This window comes from Alexandromys fortis, unplaced genomic scaffold (genome assembly GCF_014885135.2).
Source record: "Alexandromys fortis isolate MF-2015 unplaced genomic scaffold, M_Fortis_MF-2015_v1.1 scaffold_321, whole genome shotgun sequence".
Classification (NCBI taxonomy): domain Eukaryota; kingdom Metazoa; phylum Chordata; class Mammalia; order Rodentia; family Cricetidae; genus Alexandromys; species Alexandromys fortis.
In genome coordinates this window covers 891013-912924 of record NW_026068200.1, presented here as the reverse complement: position 1 = coordinate 912924, position 21912 = coordinate 891013, and the positions used below count along the sequence as shown (strand labels likewise).

Genomic DNA, 21912 nt, shown 5'->3' with positions numbered 1-21912 from the left:
AGGAGGGGGAGGGAAATGGGAGGCTGGGAGGAGGCAGAAACTTTTTTTTCCTTTTCTCAATAAAAAAAAGTTAAAAGTAAATAAATAAATAAATAAATAAATAAATAAATAATCAAGATGTGTAGCACCTGAAAGATGCCTAATGTTGATCTCTGGTCCTTATTCACATGTGCACATCTACTCCGACATACAAAGAAAAAAATCATAAAAACTATTACATTAGGCAATTGAACTTATACTAGATCTTTTTAAAATTAGTACAATGAAAAATGTTTACTTTTTAATTAGTATACAAAGTAACCCATTTCATTATAGCATTTTCATACATAATTTGGGTTTTGTTGCTTGCCTTAATATGCTGACCCACTCCTGCACTCTCTAGTACCTTTCCACCCCCAGGAATCCTCTTTTAGCTTTCATGGTATTATTACCCACCCTTCTCTATTTCTGCAATTTAGATTTGTTTTACGTGTTTGAGTATTTAATCTGAATTTATGTATGTGTACCATGTGTATGCCTGGTGCCCAAGGAGGTCAGAAGGTATATGATTCCTGAATATAGCATTACAGATGGCTACAAACCACCATGTGGGTGCTGGGAATCCAGCCTAGATCCGATGCAAGAACAATACATGCCTTTTGCGGAACTATCTCACCAGCAACACTATTCACCTTTATTTTCCTTTTTTACTGATTTCTTTTATGTTACTGATAATAAATGTTACATACATTTATTTTTAAGTCAATACTTTTATATTGATATGATTTATCATTTATTTTTATGGTTTTTTCCTTTTATTGAAAATAGACTTTTTTCTCACAATATATGCTGGTTACTGTTTCCCTTCCCCCTACTCACACTAGTTCTTCCTCTTCTCCCATTCCATACAGATCTAATCCCTTTCTGTTTCTTATTTAAAAACATCAGTCTTCTGAGTCATAATGGTAAAATAAAATATAATAAGATAAAAACTAACACATCAGCATAAAATAACACGTAACAGAACAACAACAACAACAAAACCTAGCAGAAGAGCCCATGAGAAGGCACAAGAAACAGAGACCAATTCATTTGCACACTCAGAAATCCCATAAAAACACTACACTGGAAGCTCTGTGTGTGTGTGTTTACATACGAAGTTGAAGATTTTCCTTTCAAGATTTGTGAAGAATTGTGTTTGAATATTGATGAAGATTGCATTGAATCTGTAGATCACTTTTGGTATGGTAGTCATTTTTGCTATGTTAATCCTATCCATCAATATCAATGAGCATGTGAGATCTTTCCATATTCTGATATCTTCTTCAATGTCTCAAAGTTTTTATCATAAAAGTCTTTCACTTGCTGGGGTAGAGTAACTCCAATATATTTTATATTATTGAGGCTATTGTGAAGTGTGTTGTTTCCCTGATTTCTTTCTCAGTCCATTTTTCATTTGTATTTAGGAAGGTGAGTTATGTGAGTTAATTTTATATCTAACTAATTTGCTGAAGGTGTTTATCAGATGCAGGAATTCCCTGGTGGAATTTTTAGGGTCACTTATGTATATCACCATATCATTTGCAAATTAAGATACTTTGACTTCTTCCATTCCTATTTGAATCCTTTTGATCTCCCCCAATTGTCTTATTTGTTCTATCTGAGAGGTCAAGTACTGACTGAGAAAGGAGAATCTCTGTGCAAGTTTGAAGCTACCCTGTTATACTTGGTGAGTTCCAGACAAGCCTAGTCTAAATAATGAGTATAGACAATCCAAGGCTATAAAGTGAGGACTTTCTCAAAAAAAAGAAAAGAAAGAAAAAAGAAAAAAGGAAGTCTGGGGAGATGGCTCAGAGATTCAGATGCCCTTCACCCATGAACAAGCTTGAAGTGGTTGTGCTCGATTGTAGCCCTAGCACTTGGGGGAAGGAGACAGCTAAAATAGTGAGCTCAAGCTTTAGTGGGAAGGCTCCTCTCAAAAGACAAAGTGGCAAGTGATAAGAAGGACTCCTAACTTCAACCTCTGCTGGTTAACACACACTCTCCCCCCCCACAGATGGATATACACATACATCACATACGTACATACAAAAAATAAATAAATGACAATTTTTAAGACACAGATAAAGTGATAGTACATTTTTTCATATGCATATTTCCAAATATACGTATAAATCCTTCAGAACCAATTTGGAAGGACACAAGTCAATCCAATCATGGCAGCTGCCTTCAGGAAGGGGATGAAGAAGACTCTGGTAGAAGATATTTAACCTTATTTGTAATAGTTCAACTCTATTTATAAAAAGTTTACTTACATACTAATTTAAATATTATACAAAATGTGTATGCATCAAAACATCACATGGCACTCCATAAGTATGTACAACTTTTATATGACAATAATTTTTAAAAGAAACAGTGATTTCAGACTGACAACTCTAATTTGATTTATAATTTTGATAGACTTTTAAAAATGTACCAGTGAGCCCTGGAAGATACATGAAACCAACATAGATCCCACTGCCAACTAGGACTTAATTTTCATGTGCCGTCACTTCTCCACCTCTAAGGTTTAATTATGAGTGCATTTTAAAGAAACTCACTATTTTGTACAACTAATGTATGCTAATCAGGAGTGTATCTACCTAATAGGACCATTATTTAAGTTATATAATAATGATTGGTAGTAATAGGAGCGGCGGGGCTGCGTCCCCAGCACCCCGGCCGCCTGCTAGCTTATGCCCCGCAATAATTACACGGAAACTATATTCTTTTAAATACTGCCTGGCTCATTAGTTTCAACCTCTTAACCCATTTCTAATAATCTATGTAGCACCACAAGGTGCGCTTACCAGGAAGATTCTAGCCTACATCCATCCTAGGTCGGAGTTCAATCGTGTCTGCCTCAGAGAGCAGAGCTATCACATCTGCCCTGGAGAGTGGAGCATGGCGTCTCTGCTCCAGAGAGCAGAGCTGTCGAGTCTGAGCTCACTTCCTCTTCCTCCCAGCATTCTGTTCTGTTTACTCCTCCCACCTATGTTCTAACCTATGAGCCCAAGCAGTTTCTTTATTATAATTAACCAATGACCTTCCTCCATCAATGATTACAACTTACTAAAGGGAGAAAATGTGGTGGTCAGTTAATGTAAGCTATGGTACAGTTCTCATTATCAAGCAGTGTCTGGGTCTTCATGCACCAAGCTCTTGTGAGGTAATCAGCATGAGTCAGCCTCCTGTGTCTTACCAGTTCTGGGACACTGAGCAGATCAGGTTTCTAAGACTACAAGACTGAAAATCTAAATTGGACTGACGATGAAAGCACCCAGGCAATGCCAGCCAACAGGGTCTATTGCTAGCCAGCTAGCTACCCTTCTTAGTGATAGCTCACATCTGCCATTCCTGATCCACTTATGATTTTAGGAGGTGAAGGGAGATCTATGCAGAAGGAATATAAACAGTTGAAAATGCATGTAAGTGTCAACAGGTGGTGGTGTGGGGCATGACGGATGGTTTCAAATTTTGATTTCACTTTTTTGTATTTTGCAAGTTTTCTTCGGTGATCCGATATTGTTTTAATGCTTTGAAAATGTGTTTAGATAATATTGAGATGAAAAAAGTCCAGAGGACAGACACTTGAAGGGGACAAGGGTAGAGAAAAAGGTGGCTGAGGCTACAGTCTGAGTGAAAGCAAGCTATCAGGGAGTTAGGGACCTGAGCAGGGGATACTCTCCAAACTGAACTCCCCTTTCCTGTGCACTAAGGCCTTGAAGTGGCTTATTTGCCAGTCACTGCATTTGCGTAGGTAGTGACTGCAATGGAAACTATTTGCCTGCCTGCCCGAGAAGTCCATGTCACTGTATTGAACTGCATCACTGACTGGCTGTTTAACCAGAAAATCCCAGCTCAGCATTCTTGAGCACTCAGCCTTCAATCTTCATTAGCAAAGATTCATTGGTCACCTTCCAAGGTGCCTATTATACTTAGTGAGGACGAGGCCATGGTGGCGGTGGTTCAGAAGCAGCTTGTAAGGAGAGAAGAAACTTAAGAAGAAAAAAAAAAAGATGAACGAAAATGCAAAATCACTGTGGCCCGAGGGAGGTGGCCAGGGAAGGCTTAGATTTAGAACTGGAAAGGTCAAGCGACAGTCTCACGCTTACCCCGCAATTCAGAAAGCAGGTGGTACTCCAGCTGAGCCCTGACTGGGGTGCAGGGTTTGGAACAGTAGAGAGAAAAAGATGGGGGGTAGGGACCGTAGAGCAAGGAAGCAAAGGCCCTGGGGACTTCTTGCAGGAGGCAGATTCCCCAAGCCTGTCACAGTGTCCTCTGCAGCCTTCTTCCCTAACCCCTCTCCCGCTTTATTTTCAGCTGAATCTTTGTTGTCATGGCAACACTAGGGGGAAGCCTGCCAAAGCAGGTACTCCAATGCCAGCTGTCCCACCAAGGCTACCCTCGGTTGCTGCTTGCTCTTTGCCCTGTTCCCTGCCTGCAACACTTGCTTCCTCAAAGATCTCTGCTTCTTCCTTCCCACGCCCTGGACTCGGGCGTCTCTAAGGAGCCAATAACCCCAGGGAGCTCTCTTTTGTTTGGTTTCAGAGTTTAATCCTACTTTTTTGTCAAAGATCCGGAAATCGAACCGCTCAGCCCTTGAGCGCAAATGCGCGTCGTCTCTCCTTTCACTTTCCAAGTTCCCGTGGGTTCCTAAAACTAGTCCCTCAGAAGTGAGAGCAACAGCCTGTGCACACAACAGGCGTGCAAAATTAAAATAGTCACTTGTAGTGTTTCAAAAATAACCTCAGGAGAGCACATTGCCTACGGCGACACATTCTGGGCGGAGGGCCGCCCCGGGCCGCCCCCCCCCCCCACGCGCCCCAGCGGCCAGCCCGTGGGCGCAGCGCGCAGCTGCAGGACCCACGCCCCGCCCTCGCGTGCTCGCCAGGGGAGGCGGGGCCGCGGTAGCTGACCCGCCACAGTTGCCAGCCTGGAGGCTCCGGGCTGGTGAGGTCTCCCTCAGTCCAACGGAGGATGCCGGTTCGGCTCCCGGGGGACTGAGTAGAGACCGGGGACGTTGCGAGTTGAAGCCTAGACCACGGGAAGCTGAGCCGCCACCTAAAGTGGACTCCGAGGCCGCTGGAGCGGGGCGCCGCGCGGAAACCATCGGCCAAGCGAGTGAGCGTGCACTCCGAAGGTTTCAGCAGGCCTGCTCTCCAAGCTGGTGTGGACTGGGGGATTAGGGACTTGGCGCGATGAGGAGTCGGAGTAACTCAGGGGTCCGCCTGGACGGCTATGCTCGGCTAGTGCATCAGACCATCCTGTGTCATCAGGTAAGAGTAAGCAAGGGTGAAGTGTGAGCAGTTGGACACTGACCCTGGGTGAACCCTCGAAAGCGTTTGTCAGTGGGGAGGCCCTAAAAGATCCTGCAGGAAAGTTACACGTTGAACCTGAGGAAGAACCAAAGTGTGGCATGAATAACCACAACTACCACCCCTCTGCAGTAATCCCACTTCCCCCCACCCCCGGCTACAGGTGGGTACCAGGAGCAGAGTTGCAAGAGGTGATAACACTTGTTTACTGACACCCTCACCCCGGGTTTCAGCTATCTACTTCTACTCCCCCGCAAAGATGTAGGAGAACATTTAGCCATCCTAAGAGACCTTAGACTATTGCCAAGGTCAAGGCACGTTGTGTATACTTCTGTTTAAATAGTTTTGCTCCATGGCTTAGGCTGGCCTTGAACTTGGAAGCCACAGCCTCCTGAGTTTGGATAACAGATCATAAACCAGTGGGGGTTTTGCTGTTGTTGTTTGTTTCCTAAGTTGTTTTTGTTTTGTTTGTTTGCCGGAGACAGGATTTCACCCTGTAACCCAGGCTGACCTCAAACTCTCCATCCTCCTGCTTCAGCCCCTCAGTGCTGGAATTACAGGTATATACCACTGCACCTGGCTAATGTATACTGTTTGGAGTTGTTTGGTTTGTTTTTGAAACCAAGTCTTACTCTGTAGCCCATGATGGACAGAAACTCAGTATGTAGCCAAGGCTGGCCTTGAAGTAGCATCAGTCTCCTGCTCAGTCTCTCCAGCCAAGAAATTACAGGCATAAGGCACCACACCTGACTGTATTTATTTCTAAATATATTTTTTACTCCTTTACTTCATTCGTAGTTGAATTTAACTGAAAAAATACATTTTTAAAAAATGCTGTTAGCAATTCTTAGTAATACATTTGATAATAACTTTAATAGTGCCTTTATTTTAATAATACCCACATTTGGATTTGTAACCCTTCAACCGGCTCTTTCTCAGTCTTAAGATAGCACACGGAAAGAGAACAAGCTTTCTGTTACAAAACAAGTATGTTCTGCAACACTGACTAACATCAGTAGCACACTGACTATTCCATAGTACTTGAATTGTATACCTGAGATTTGCTGAAAGAGTAAATCCCACCACACCAAGTGAGGTGGTGGTTACATTAGCATAGATTCATGTATGTGTCAGATTAACCTGTTGCACACTGTAAATCTGTATAATTTTTACTGTCAGTTATAACTCAGTAAAGCTGGGGGATAATGTCTGCCTGAAATTGGTAAAAAAAAAAAAAGTTCTAAAACTCAAGAATGGGGAAGTAGGAGAAAGACTAAGATTTCCAAATAAACTATTCCATAGATTGTGTTTCCTTTTACTCTCTGAGGTTAGCTGCCTGTCCTCCCTTGGTTGATCTTGCAGAATCCAGTGACAGGATTGCTTCCAGCCAGCTATGATCAGAAAGATGCCTGGGTCCGAGATAATGTGTATAGCATCCTGGCTGTGTGGGGTTTGGGCCTGGCATATCGGAAAAACGCAGACCGTGATGAGGACAAGGCGAAGGCCTATGAGCTGGAGCAGGTAATCCAAACAGAATCATGTAGAGATGTGGAGCTGTGTGTGGTTGTGGTAGGGGGAGTGGGAGCTGAAGGAAATGTCGCTCGTAGGCCATCCTGCTGAAATTGCATTCTATAAAGTTTCCCTGTACTCTGACGGAAGCAGTTTGATTTGGTTATTGCAGTGGAAACTTGAAACTAGCAGATTCAAGGAAAGGGGTGCGGTATATTCACTACTTTTCAAAATCCTACCCTGATAGTCCTAAAGTTAATAATCCTCTAAGTGTATTTTCAGATTCCACCATTTTGTTTTCATTGAGAAGACTATTTGGGAGCAGATAAGTACTATTTTACTTATTTTTGAAAAATAATTGTGGTATTTATATACACATAACTGGCACAAATCAACAGGCCTTCCTCATCAGACAGAAGTATGACTTTGTTGATTTTTATAGTTATGACCACTATTTTAGAGAGCTTGTTGCCTGCCTCGGGACAAATTGAAGTCAGCATTTGGAGATGATTTTAAGCCAACTTTTAAGGCATCTTCCCCTCAATAAATTAGCATCCTTTAAGGAACTTCTGAGCACAAACGGAACTACATCCTCTCAAGTGTCTAAAAGAGCAATAAGTTGGCATTGTTTGGATTCCATAAACTCTGTAATGATAAAGTACTCTGCTATTAGTTGTAAGTATACGTGGATCTGTTGCCATTAGAGAGGAGCCTTACCAGACCAGCCATTTTCTCCTGTCGTTTCCCTTGAACTCCATTTGTGATCTGTAAGTCAGGATATTGGGATTTGGTATTTTTAAGAGTAGCAATATAATCAGAAGCTGTAGTTGCCGGCAGTGGGACAAGTCTCACTACCTTGTGAATAGCAATAGCACAATAGCAATAGACACAAAACTTAATGGAGTTTTGCTCTAGCCTAGGAAGTATAGACCTTTTGTAGAAATAATGCCATAATAGAAATTTGGAAAATGTAGGAATGTTTTTTATTAAACCCCTAGTCCTGTATTCTACTCTGAATGTTTTGGTATTGTGATACTTTAGTACTTTGGTAGCTTGTTCCTTGTATTGATTGCTATAGATTAATATCAGCAGAACTGTAAATACATGTCTGATATAATTTGTTCAAAACATTTCAAGATCATTAGAATAAATCTGTTGTCGCATCATAATGCTGATTTGGTTTCTTTCCTTATTTGACCCAAGTGGAAAAATGAGGAAAAAGCTGAATTGCCAGTTCTAAAATTTTAGTGTTCTGTTATATGACCTTTCACATAGCTGAAAATATTTTTATATCACCATATTAGTAACTTTATAATGGTTCAGTACATTGTGAAAATGGGAAATAATTTCAGAAAAGCTTTTGTGGGAATTACTAAATTTTATATGGATTTGTTTAAAGGATCAAAATAAATTTGATTATTAGGTCTGATGTTTTAAAAACTTATGTCAGCATTAATTTAGAAACCCACCCATCTTTGTAAAGGGTCAGATGGTCAGTATGTTTGGCATATAGTTCACTTGTCTCTAATTACTCTGCTCTGTAGGTATAACAGAAAAGAACCAAAGATGATATGTAAAGAATTAGCATGGCAATATTCCAATAACTGTATAGACAGAAACAGTGATGGGTTGGATTTGTCCCTGACCCAGATGAGTAATCTAAACTCTGGCCATACATTGGAATTGCTTGGAAAGCTTTTCAGAGATATCCTTACTGGACCTTACTTTAAAACAATTTGAGATTCTAATATAGACAGATCTAATAATGTGCCTAGATAATAACTGACCTGTAACTAGTAAATGAACATAGATTAAATCCAGTATATCCATGGATTAAATTTCTACCTACTGCCAACTTAACATTACTGTATAGATTTCCCCCAAAACCGTGTTAATCATTTATACTCTTTGTTTCAACTGTTATTTTAGCTTCTCTCTCATAAAATTTGAGAATAGACAAGAATTGTGGATGAGAAGAAATAGGTTTAACTAACTTCTATATTCTATATTGGAATTATTCATAGGTATGCTTTTACAAATGTTCCCTTTCTTGGGCATATAGATATCATATCATAGCTATAAAAATAAACACTCAGGTAAATCAAGGTCTCTCTTTGGCTGCTTCCACTTCTGATTATTTTACTTTCTTGTTTCCTCTCTCGTCTTTTGTTTTCATGGCTTTTCTATGCAGATCTGTTCCTTTAACTCTGATCTTAGCTGTGATCCAAACTCCAGTTTTCATTTGTCTTAATAGTTTTCTCTGCGTATCCTGTGGCTCTTCAAACTCTGTGTGCTTGAAAACCCGCCTTTCCAAGTAAAACCAAACCAGTACTAGACCAAACAGTAGTGAATTGTCACTCTTTCTCTTAAAGGTGTCCTCATTTTATGGGCACCCTCACAGTATTACTTTAAAAATTGCTCATAGTATGATCTGTGGGACACAAGGCCAATTTAAGATCTTCTAGATTGTGAAACAGAAAGCTTTGTAGAGAATTGGAGAAGCTATTCTATGCTGATATGTTCTAAAACATATTCACTACTTATGCCAGGCATGCATATGATCTGTATATATACAAATAATCAAAACACCCATACATATAAAATGAAAAAAAATCTTTAAAAAATAAAATGAAAAAAATTCAAAGATGCTATGGAGACTGTAGGGTATATACCATGTAAGTTGACTTGTTCCTTTTCTCTAGCTGTTTCATCTCCCCTGTTAGATGGTTGCCTTATTTTTAGGTAAAACTGCCAAACTTATATTATTATTTAAATCCAAGGAATCATAACCTATGGCTTTTGATTTAATTTTTTAGCTGCAATCTGTTCTGTGTACCTATAAAGTAAATGCCATGTAACTAGAACCCAGGATAGGGTTACTTGTTCTCCAAAGGTCATGTACCGACTGAAGTTGCTGAGTCAGTGTTCTTGTAGCTCAGTATGTTTATAACAGCCTTGTTTCCATTTATTTCTGCAGAGTGTAGTGAAGTTAATGAGGGGACTGCTGCACTGCATGATCAGACAGGTATGGCAATGGTAACAACGCATAACAAGACAGTAGCCTCACAACTTCCCAATAATGCCTAGAGCCTTTTTTCGGATTCACAAATAGTACACTCTAATTTTAGAAAGTTTGGAACTCTCAGGTGGGGATGTCACAGAGACTTACACCACCCTATTACAACGGGAATATTCCCTTTCAGGATTTTTCCTCCTTTTACAAATAATTTTTTTAGAACTGTTTAAACTCTTAGGTCCAGATCAGTTCTAGTAATAAATTTTTAGATTTTTAAAAGATAGCAAAGTACATGTATCATATAATTTCTCATATATTCAGTGGAAAGAGAAGAATACTCTACAATATAAAACCATTTCTTGATTGGGAGTCATTCCTTTTAGTGTAAATGGAATAAAGCGTATACATAGCCCTATATTGATTTGAATTTAGTGTTTCCACCAGATGAGATTTGATGTAAAATGTAGTTAGAAAAAAAATCAAAGTATTTTTAATTTTATGATCAGGAACAAAGGATCTTTAACTTGAAGTAACTGGCATTCCCTGACATTGAGTGTAGCTGAATATTCTTTTGTATGTGAATTGGAAATCTGCAGTCCCTTGCTGGTGAATTACTTGCTAGAGCTTTACCTCCTTTTGTTGACAGCTTATTTGTTTTTCTCCTACTGAGTTCTTGTACATTAAGGATATTAATCATTTGTCACATACATTGCAAATATTTTTACAGTTTTTGAGTTTATGACATTTTCTCCACACAAACATTTTTTTAGTAATAAGCCTTTATTCTAGGATCTTAAAACATGTACATATTTAATCTGACTTAACTTTGTGAAAGTAGAAAGAAATCAATGCTCAACTTGTAAACTTATCTGCAAATGACTTTTTAATATATATACAATTAATTGTTGTATATATCTCTTTACTAGTTTGTTCACATATATCATTTTTCTCTCTGTCTTTTCTGCTTCATTTGTATTTCAGATATGTATACTTTCTATCTTATTGAGTATGTATAGTCACAAATTTAATGAACATATTTAAAATGTCCTGGTTATTGTATATCAGAGGCATAAATAATAACAACTACATTTCAGGAATTAGGTCAAGAACTATTGCCTTATACCCAAGGTTTCCTGTCTGGACTTTTGCACTCCCCCACCCCACCCCTGCTCGCTCACTCACAAGGCTCCCCCTGCCCCGTGTGTGTGTGTGTGTGTGTGTGTGTGTGTGTGTGTGTGTTACAAATTGAACCCAGGGCCTTATGCATCCTCAGAACACATTATCACTAAACTTATACCTCAACTCCCAATGGTTCTCTTCTAATTTGTTATTTCAGCTTTCTATAATACTATTTCTCTGAGACTCTGTATGGTTCTCATTAACTCTTCTCATGGCATCTTCAAAACTTAGAGAGATGGCTCAGTGGTTAAGAGCACATATTGCTCTTGCAGAGGACCTGAACAAAGAGCACCTCTTGCAGAGGACCTGAGTTTGAGTTTGGTTCCCAACATCCATGTTGGGCGGCTCACAAGGAATCTCATGCCCTCTTCTGGCCTTTGGGGGTATCCACACTTACAAACTACCATGTACACACATATAATAAAAATATCCTCTTTCAATGTATCTGTATATTTCTACTTTAATTTCAGGAACAAATGTGTAACACTGGGTTATCTTACTAAAGTGTTAATACATTTGAACTTCCAGTTTCTCTACAATATGACAAAGCAACCATTTGAAAAGCATAGAAGAAAGGCAATGGACAGGAAATAGCTGCTTTGACCATTTGTTGTTTTTTTTTATTAAAAGTAGCACATGGTGTAGCGGAAAACAGATAAGTATGTATCTTAAATATTCACTCAGGGTTATGCTTAGGGAAGGTGGAGTTCAGTGGTATATGCCATAGCACTACAGATACATAGCGTATGGGCTAACTTTCTAACTCTCCTTCTTATGCTGTTTTCTCTTCAGGTGGATAAAGTAGAGTCCTTCAAGTATAGTCAGAGTACTAAGGATAGCCTCCATGCCAAGTACAACACCAAAACTTGTGCCACAGTAGTGGGTGATGACCAGTGGGGACACCTGCAGTTGGATGCTACTTCTGTGTACCTGCTCTTTCTAGCACAAATGACTGCCTCAGGTCAGTACAAGGAGAGAATTACTGCATGCCCCTGGGCTTGGAGCATCTGCTCTGGTTCTTTTGGCTTCTCTGTAGGTATTGGCCAGAAAATAAAATATCTCTTTATAGTGCTCAAATAAGTACCTTATAAATAATGGAATTTTGTGAGTTTTATACAGCTAGAAAAGTTTTTTGAGGTCTAGGCAATATATTATTTTATTGAGAAACAAATTTGTATTGAGAATCTAATTAATACTTTTTAAAAAACAGGCACATGAAATTCTTGACTAGATCTTTAGACAGGCATTTTTATTATTAATTCTCAGATGCCAGGATATAGGTGGGAAGGTTGAAGGTTTATTTCTTATTTTCATACTATAGTAATATGCCTGTGATTAGGGTAGCTATAGAAACATCTACTTTGTATACTCATTGTGAGTATGATCTGAATCTAAATATATGTTTTGTTAAACAATATTCTATGTAAATAATTTGTAATTATATTTTGATGCTTGATATGTAGAAGAAAATTATAAGTAATATAGTAGCTCACATTTGTACACTTAGGAGGCAGATGCAGAAGGATTGTTGTAAGTTCCAGGCCAGCCCTGGTCTATATAACAACTTCTAGGCCAGTCAAAGCTATATAGTGAGATCCTGTCTCAAAACAAACAATATAGTTTCCTTTATAGATGTAAAACTAAAAATGGAAGTAATCCTAGTATATCCAGTTCCTAAACTTAATAAGAACATTTCCAGACCATTCTGAATAAGTTAATGTATTCACAGTACCCGTGTGTTTTTTTTTTTAACTGTGGTGCTGGGGTTTTGACACAGGGATTCACACATGCTAGGCAAGCACTCTGCCACTAAGCTAAAATCCTAGCTTTTCAAATTTTTTTGAGAGAAAGAGTTTCACTAAATTGCCCAGTCTAGACTTAAACTTATAATCTCCTTTGTCAGACTCTCAATTAGATGAGATTATAGGTGTGTTCCATCATATCAAGCTAGTGCCATGCTTGTGTGTGTATCTGTAGTGTGTGTGTGTTCATATGTGGCTAGAAGTGCATGTTCATGGGTCTGCCTGTGTGTGTGGAGGTCAGAAATTGATATCAGGTGTCTTCTACCATTACTTTTCATTTTATCTTTTGAAACAGGGTCTCTCACTGAACCCAAAGCTAGACAGAATAACCAGTGAGCACTGGGACTCTGCCTCCCTCTCACCTTCCCCAGAGCTAGAGTTATAGATGTACATGACATTCCCAGCTTTTATGTGGTGGCCGGAGATCACGACTCAAATCTTTATCATTGCAAAGTGGGTACTTTTACAGCTGAGCCTTTTGCTTAGTCCTGAATGCTGTATTTTTGATATTTCAATTTCTTTGTCTTCCTGTTTGGCCAGTTCCTCGGTACTAAAGGCACCCAAAATGTGAATCCCCTCAGAATAGTCTTCTCTCTTTTCAAATAAATGTTTGGTGATAAACTCTTTAATTTTTCTTCCAGAACACATGGCCTGGAGTCTGAATAACCTTTCTGTGAAACTATAAATTAACTATCCAATTAGTCTTCTTTTAGATGAGAACTTTCTTCCAGAATAAATATAATTTTGTTCTATTTTTTTAAATAGAATGGTAGTTATAATTTCATTTTGAATAATATTTTAATGCCAACTCTGGAAGCTGTTTATCTTGTTGTTAAAGTATTTTGGGGGTTTTGTGGGGTTTTTTTGAGACAGGGTTTCTCTGTGTAGCCCTGGCTGTACTGGAATTTTCTCTGTAGACCCAGCTGACCTCAAACTCAGAGATCCACTTGCCTCTGCCTCCTGAGTGCTGGTATTAAAGGTGTTCTCTATCACTGCCTAGCTTTAAAAAAAAAAACAAAGCAAGCACTAAATATGGTTTTAAATGTGATTCCCCCAGATAGAAAGAGAGATACATTAAAAAGCTTCATGAGATATATTCATTAAACAAATGTTTATTGACTCCTAACTTAATTTTCAGTTCAATTAGCTGACCTTGATAAGTGCTTGTAATAAAGTAGATATTATTTGATTAAGTCTTTGAGAAAAAAGTTTGAATAAATCAAAATTTACATTTCAGAAGGGGAAGGGACTAATAATAAGTATATAGTACAGAAGTTTGAAAGAAACTTGTCATCAAGGTAAGGGTAGATTTCTAGCTAGAAGGTTAGGGCTAGCTATTTGAGGACTTGTATAGCATGCTAAATAGTCTGAAATTATAGTCTGCAATCCATAGAGAACCATTCAATGTAGATAATCAAGGGACTTTAAGGTGGTTCATTCTACTACCAAGAAGATAGATTGGATGAGGTATATTGGATAAGGAACAAAATTAAGATGGAAGACTAGTAAAGTGGTTAGTGAAATACTTTGACAAGAAATGATACCAATTTTGAGTAATGCATTTGAATTGAAATTAAAAAGGAATTCTCTTAGATATAATTGGTGAAAGAATATGAAAATCTTCATAGAGTATTTGCAGCATTTTGAATTCTTGAAGATAGATTTAGATAGAATTTGATTGCAGCTTATAGAACAATAGCATAAAGAGCTCCATAGACTCCAGCAAAACAGCCAAAAATGCTGAAAATTTAAGAACAGTCCAACCCTTTGAAGCCATTGGCAATTTCCCAAAAGACATGCAGTAAGCTGAGAAACACTCTAGGAAATGTAATTATTTAGAACAGTGAGGTACTGTGGTATCTGTTCTCAATCCCTTTCCTATCCCAACCCAGGAAAATAGAAGCACTAACTGAGGTGGCTATCACCAGAACACAAGGCCTCCTCTCTCCTAAGCTGTAGTACAGTAGTTTTCAACTTGCCTAATGCTGTGACCCTTTAATACCCGACCATAAAATTATTTTTATTGCTACTTCATAACTGCAATTCTGCTACTATTATGAATTGTAATGTAAATATTTTTGGAGCTAGAGTTTTCCCAAAGGGGTCGCAACTTACAGTTGCTCTAGTTTAGTTTAAGGTACCTAATTCTCCCTCAGAAAATAGGCTGGCATCATTTATCATTCTCCCAAGCTCTATATTGCAGAAGCCCTAGTTCAGGCAAGTACAGCTTTGGGGTCGTCTATACCCCCAGACACTAGTGAAGTAGGATCTACCTTAGAAGAGCAGAGTAAGAATACTAGGTCACCTGCCTCTTGATCGGGTCAACCATCCTACACTGGAATATGCAAGCTGGGATGATCAGAAGCTACAACTCCTGTCCAGAGCTTAGTGTGGCAAACAGAAGTGCCCTTGCAAAGGAAATGGACTGTTGTGCTTACCATCAGTGCTGGAGCACTGGCACAGAAATGCTCATGGAGGATAGAAACAAACTGTAAAAGCAAAGCCCTTTAGCTCTTCTTAAGAAAATTAACTTTTTCAAGGAAGTTTAGGAGACTTCAAAGCAGATTTTGTTTCTTAGTAATTAAGATAAAGGGCTAGACAGACAACTCAGCAGTTGAGTATTAGCTGTTCTTCCAGAGGATCTGACTCAGTTCTTAGCACCTACCTGATGGCTCACACCCATCTGTAACTCCAATTCGAGGAGATTCAATGCCTTCTTGTGGCCTCCACAGGCACTACATGCATATTGTACACCCATGCTGGCAAAACCCACACACATCAAAGTAAGTCTTCTGAAAAACATGTCTAAATAATTAAGATGAAGTTAATTGTTCAGTAACAGCAGGAAACTAAAAGACAGATTAGCTAGAACTTGAACAAATCCAAAGAACACTAAGGAGTGTTTCTAGGTGTTAGAACAAGTATCATAAACTTGACTTAAAGATTGTACCAGAAAGGGCCTGAGTTTAATTGTTTAAAACAATGGAGCAGTTTATGTTTGGGGATTCTACAAAACAATAGAGTGGTCAGTTGAAGTCGGTGGGGGATTAGCTTTATACCAACAGAGGAAGACATCTACCAGATCTTGGAAAAAGATAGTTAACTAGCTCCTCTTCCCAATAGCAACATTGTCTTCTAAGTGTGACAATGCATGTTGCCAAGGCTATATCTTCTGAGGATTACCAGATGCTGCATGCCATGGGGAAATAGATTTTACTGAAATAGTTTAGTCAAATCCCTAAATAAACAAAAACAATCCCCAGAGAGGAGGGTATCAGGATCTATAAACACACTCTATAATAATACCCAGTTTTTAACCTAAAAAGTTAGACATAAGGCAGCAAGAAAATAGGAGGCAGAGGCAGAAGGATTATGAATTAGAGGCTACCTGGAATACATAGCAAGGCCCTGTCTGAAAAAGAAAGGGGGAAGAGGGAAAGAGAGACAAGGCTGAATAGTAATTGGAAAGAGAGGGAACATGGAGAGGTGTAGGTGGTAGAGCACAACTGTAATCCCCACACTTGCAAGATGGAGACAAGAGGATTGGGAGTTCAAGGCTAGGCTCAACTGTACAGTGAGTTCAATATGATTATTAGGATATATGAGGATCTTTTCTCAAAAAAAAGAAAAAGAGAAGAGAAGGAAGGAAGAAAAATAAAATAGGAGGGAAAGTTCTCTTGGATATAATACCAAAAGCATAAACAGCTAAAGAAAAAATATTAATTGGTATTTACCAAAATTAACATTTATGTTTCCAAGGACCCATTCAAGAAAGTAAAAGATAATCTATGTACAATATGATGTCCATTTGTGATCCTACCACTTGGGAAGTGTATGTAGGAAGATCCAGAGTTGAGGGTCATCCTCAAATATTAGCAAATTCGCTGCTAACCCACGAGACCCCATTAAAATGCTGCTTGCTCTCTCTCTCATATGTATGCATGTATGTATATATGTATGTACGCATGTATGTATTTCTGTCGTGTGTGTGTAAAAGCAACCTATAGATATAAAATAAAGTATTTGCAAATCATATATAAACAATTTGTATCTAGTATAAAGAATTACCACTACTCGTTATTTAGAAAAATAACAACATAATAAAGTCAGATGTGGTGGGGCAGTACATGCTTCTAAACCTAGTAGTTGGAAGGTAAAAACATGGGGGTCTCATGTTTGAGGCTATATGAAGACCCTATCTCAAAACAAAAGAGAAAGAGAAAAGAAAAAACTAATAGCCTCCTTTAAAATGGCTGGAGTTGGCTGGAAAGATGAATCAGTATTTAATAGCACTTGTTGCTCTTCCTGAGGACCTGAATTCAATTTTTAGCACCCATATGGTAGCTAACAACCATCTCTAACTTTAGTTTCAGCCAATCTGACACCTTCCTCTGGACCCTATGGACACAGCATACATATAGTACACAGACATACATGCAGGCAAAGGCACTCAACACATAAATAAAAGCTCAAAAAAATTTTAAAAGTGGCTAGAGGATTTGAATTGATTTTTTAAATAATATGTATAAATAAACACTAAGTATGTGAACAGATGCTGTGCGTCATCAATCAGTAGAGAAATGTGGACCTAAATAACTGTAAGAACCACTTCAACCACTCCAGAATAACAGTAATCAAAACAGATAAAAAGTGTTGCTGAGAAGTTTGGGTTTGCATCCATGGTCTCTTGGGGGAGGGGGAGGGGGAGGGAAAGGGGAGGCGGCGGTGGGGAAGAGACAGAAATCTTTAATAAATAAATAAATAAATAAATAAATAAATAATAAAAAATGTTTCCTCAACTTAAAGTCATAACTTAAAGCCAGCCTTGGACAGGCAAAGAACGCCCAAAAAAATAAATCAAACATTTTCAGAAATTAAAAAAAAAAGTGTTGCTGAAGATATGGAGAAATTGGAACCCTCATCCACTGCTCTGAGAAGTGTAAAATAGGGGCAAAGGAGATGTCTCAGCAGACAAAAGTGCTTGGTACTAAGTCTGACAACCTGAATGCAATCCCTAGACCCATATGGTAGATTTTGAGAAGAAACTTCCCTCACATTGTCCTCTGACCTCCCTGTGTGCTATGGCATGCACACACACAAATGTAATTGAAAAATTTTAATAAAAATTATACAACCACTTTGGAGATCAGTCTAGTAATGCTGCAGAAACTTAAATATAGAGTTGCCATATACTCTAGCAGTTTCTCTCCTAAGTGGGTAGATCTTCAAGAAAAATGGCAACAGGTTCACACATAAAAGGTGTATACATGAGGGGCTGGAGAGATGGCTCAGAGGTTAAGAGCATTGCCTGCTCTTCCAAAGGTCCTGAGTTCAATTCCCAGCAACCACATGGTGGCTCACAACCATCTGTAATGGGGTCTGGTGCCCTCTTCTGGCCTACAGGCATACACACAGACAGAATATTGTATACATAATAAATAAATATTTTGAAAAAAGGTGTATACATGAATATTTATAGCAGCAGTATTTATGATAGCTAAAATGTAAAAACAACCCAATGTCTATTACCTGATAATTACACAAGTAAGAGGTAGTACATCAACACAATTGAATATTTTTTGCAATAAAGAAAGTACTGATGTATCTTACAACACAAAGGTAGCTTCAAAATACTGTGGTCAACAAACACTGACATAAAGCCTGCAGATGATACACTTGCATTTATATGAATGTCTAGTGAGTAAAGAATTACTTTTTTGGTGATGAACATATCCCAAAATTGATTGTAGTGATAGATATATACTGTACACACAATAAAAGACTATTATACTATATACTTGGTATCAATGAGCTGTATGATAGACTATCTCAGTAAAAATGTTTGTAAACATATGGGGAAGAACAATATAAGCCAGTTATGCTGGACAGGTAGGAACAAGTCAATTGAAGTGAAGTTGATTTAAGCTGAGTCCACTAATTCACCTCCACTTCTGAGGCCCTGAAGTGATAACTGACCAACTCTTTATCTTTTTTCCTTAGGATTGCATATCATCCACAGCCTAGATGAAGTCAATTTTATACAGAACCTTGTGTTTTACATTGAAGCTGCATATAAAACCGCTGTAAGTATTTATTTTAGAATGAACTTAAAGAATGATTTTTGTTTTTAATATACTGAATAACCCATTTCTTCTTATAATGGGCTCCTTACAAAAGCACTTTCAGTTTCTTTACTAAGATCCACATTCCCCTGCTTGCCCTCTTAGCAATGTGTTAGAGATGAAGAGGGTCCAGATGCTGTGCTTTCATTTTTTTCAAATTCCATATTCCATGGTGTGTACTTGGCAATCTAAGACTAAATTGTAGTCATTTTATTATATACTTTATATATAAATATATATTTTAATTTAATATATTTAATCAGAGCATCTCTAGTCCAGGCTGGTCCTGAACTCACTACATGAAGGTGATCTTAAACTTATGATTCTTCTGCCTCTGCTGCCTGAGTGTGTTTGAGCTACTATGACCAGTTTTATGTGGTGCTAGGATTTGAGCCTTAGGCAAGGATTCTTCCAACTGATCTATCTATATCCCCACGGACTTATTTTAATTGAAATATTAAGAAGAAAGCATGATTACTGAGTGATGTTATAGGCCACTTGGCTGTATATAAAATTTATTTATGTGTTTATTGTTGGTATATCAATTTAGAATCTATTATACGAAAGTGTTTTCCTTTTAAAATACCATATGAAGTAGGTTCATATTGTCATCATCTATAATATTTTCCTGCATAAAATGTTGTGTTAGACACTTCAGAAATATGTTTTTCCTTTAGACTAATAGGAAATTTTTATTCTATTCATAATCTCCTAAACCTCAAATAATCTAAATGTCTGTCAATAGGTAATAAATGAGTAAACAAATTATAGTATGTCCATGAAAGGTAATATTGTTCAACAATAGAAAAGAATGAACCCATACAAAAGCATAAATATACCTAAAAAGCATTATACTTAGTAGAAGTTTAATAGATATCAACTGAACTCAGCATAACAAGATGAAATAAGGCATAAGTCATATCAAGACTTGATGAGGCAACCCAGTAGGAGGAAATAGGTCCCAGAGCAGGCAAAAGTCATAGACACCCCCAAATGCCATTTTTAGGAGTCCAAGATAAGCCCCAAGCTAAAGAACCACAGCATGTATGCAGATGGCCTGATGCAGACGATTTATTCAGGCTCCACGATTGCTGGTTCAGTCTCTGTGTGTACCTATGATCCCCTGGTTAGTTAACTGCTTATGTGGGCTGTGTTCTTGTGGTATCCTTGATTCCTATGGCATAGTTGAACTTTTCTGTCCCATCAACCCGCTCTTCAGTAACCACAAAGAGGCTTAATATTAATTATAAATGCTCAGCCAATAGCTCAAGCTTATTTCTAGCTAACTCATACATTTTAAATTAACCCATTTATATTAATCTACATACTTCCATGTGGCCTTCTCTTTTATCTTACACCTCCATGTTGTTAGGCAAAACCTGCTCATTCATTTTCTAGACACCCAGACTCCCAAAATAATCACACAGAAATCTGTATTAATTAAAACACTGCTTGGCCTATCACTTAGGTGTATTGCTAGCTAGCTCTTATATCCTAAACTAACCCATCTCCATTAATCTGTGTATCACCATATGGCTATAGCTTATTGGGTAAAGTTCTGTCTGGCTTCTGTCTCCAGTGGGGCTACATGGCTTCTCTTCAACTCCGCCTTCTTTCTCCCAGCATTTAGGTTAGTTTTCCCACCTAGCTCTATTCTGTTAAACCACTGGCCAAAACAACTTTATCCATTAACCAATAAAAGCATCACAGATACAGAAGGACTTTCCACACCATTTCCCCTTTTCTGCCACAGCTTCGTGGCAATAAATAGATGAATAGAATGGATTAATTTAAGATATAAGAGTTATCCAGAAATACACTTAAGCTATTGGGCAAACAGTATTGCACATAATATAATTTCTTTGTGATTGTTTTGGGAGTCTGGGCAGCTGGAAAACAAACAAGTGGCCTCCCCCAACAATAAATTGGCACCAATGTGGCCAACTAAATCCACTTAAAAACCTAGCAGAGCTTGAAAAGGAATTCTAGACACAAAAAAAAAAAAAAAAACCAAGAGTTTAATGCAGCTTCTTGCACAGTTTGCTGGTAGAAAGCAGAGACATGGCTCCTTTAAGAGGTTTCCTGACTCAGTTTTAGCAGTAAAAGCTGCAAGATTTCTTTAAAAAAAATGGTGGCTTCCTGGTTCGCCAGTACAAACAGCTCTGACTCTGTTATTTAGACAGAAAAGGGGCAGTGATGTGGGAGGTGATGTATGCTGTCTGTGAATATGTCCCAGTCCCACCACTGGAAGCCTTGCCTGGTTACAGGCAATGGCTGGTTCAGGCCGCATACCCCCCATTACTAGAAGCCTTTGCTAGGGTCACCCTCATAGGTTCCAGGGAGTTTCAAGGGGATACAGATTGGAATTGAAGAAGTTAAAGAATCAGTATTTGCAAATGATATTAGAGTATATATAAGCAATCCCAAAAATTCTACCAGGGAACTCATATAGCTTATAAAGACCTTCAGCAAAATGGCTGGATATAAGATTAACTCAAAAAAAAAAATCAGTAGCACTCCTACATACAAATGACAAACAGGCAATGCTTATCTTTTTTAAATAAAATGACTGTTCTGTTGGTTATTTGTAATGTTCTTTTTGTTTCCATTTTATTTCTTCTCCCATCTTTATTATTTTCTTCCATGATTTTTTATTATTCACGTCTATTGAATTTTGATTTTTTTTCTTGTACAAGACTTTGAGATTTCATCATTAACTTATTTATTTGGGACCTCTGATTATTTACTGAAAAGATTCATATAGCCATAAGCCATTGAGACTGTAGCATAAAGATTTATGCTACATAAACATAAACAGAGACTGCTCATTTGTTTCAAGCCACCCAGACCTGAATAATCACACAGAAACTATATTAATTACAATACTGCTTAGCCTGTTAGCTCAAGCTTTTTATTAACTAACTCTTACATCTTAGCCCATTTCT

At 38.1% G+C, this 21912-nt stretch overlaps 1 protein-coding gene across 5 annotated transcripts in view; it reads left to right on the top strand.

The window, feature by feature from the left end:
• The first annotated feature begins 4930 nt into the window (after positions 1–4930).
• The window catches only part of Phka1 (phosphorylase kinase regulatory subunit alpha 1), a 134321-nt gene continuing 117339 nt past the window's right edge, over positions 4931–21912 (top strand). For all 5 annotated transcript variants that reach the window (XM_050129895.1, XM_050129894.1, XM_050129893.1 and 2 more), the window contains exons 1-5: positions 4931–5300; positions 6702–6860; positions 9826–9873; positions 11836–12004; positions 18846–18928. In XM_050129895.1, the coding sequence (XP_049985852.1) occupies positions 5223–5300; positions 6702–6860; positions 9826–9873; positions 11836–12004; positions 18846–18928 (537 nt within the window). In that variant the 5' untranslated portion in view covers positions 4931–5222. The remainder of the gene's footprint in view (positions 5301–6701; positions 6861–9825; positions 9874–11835; positions 12005–18845; positions 18929–21912) is intronic.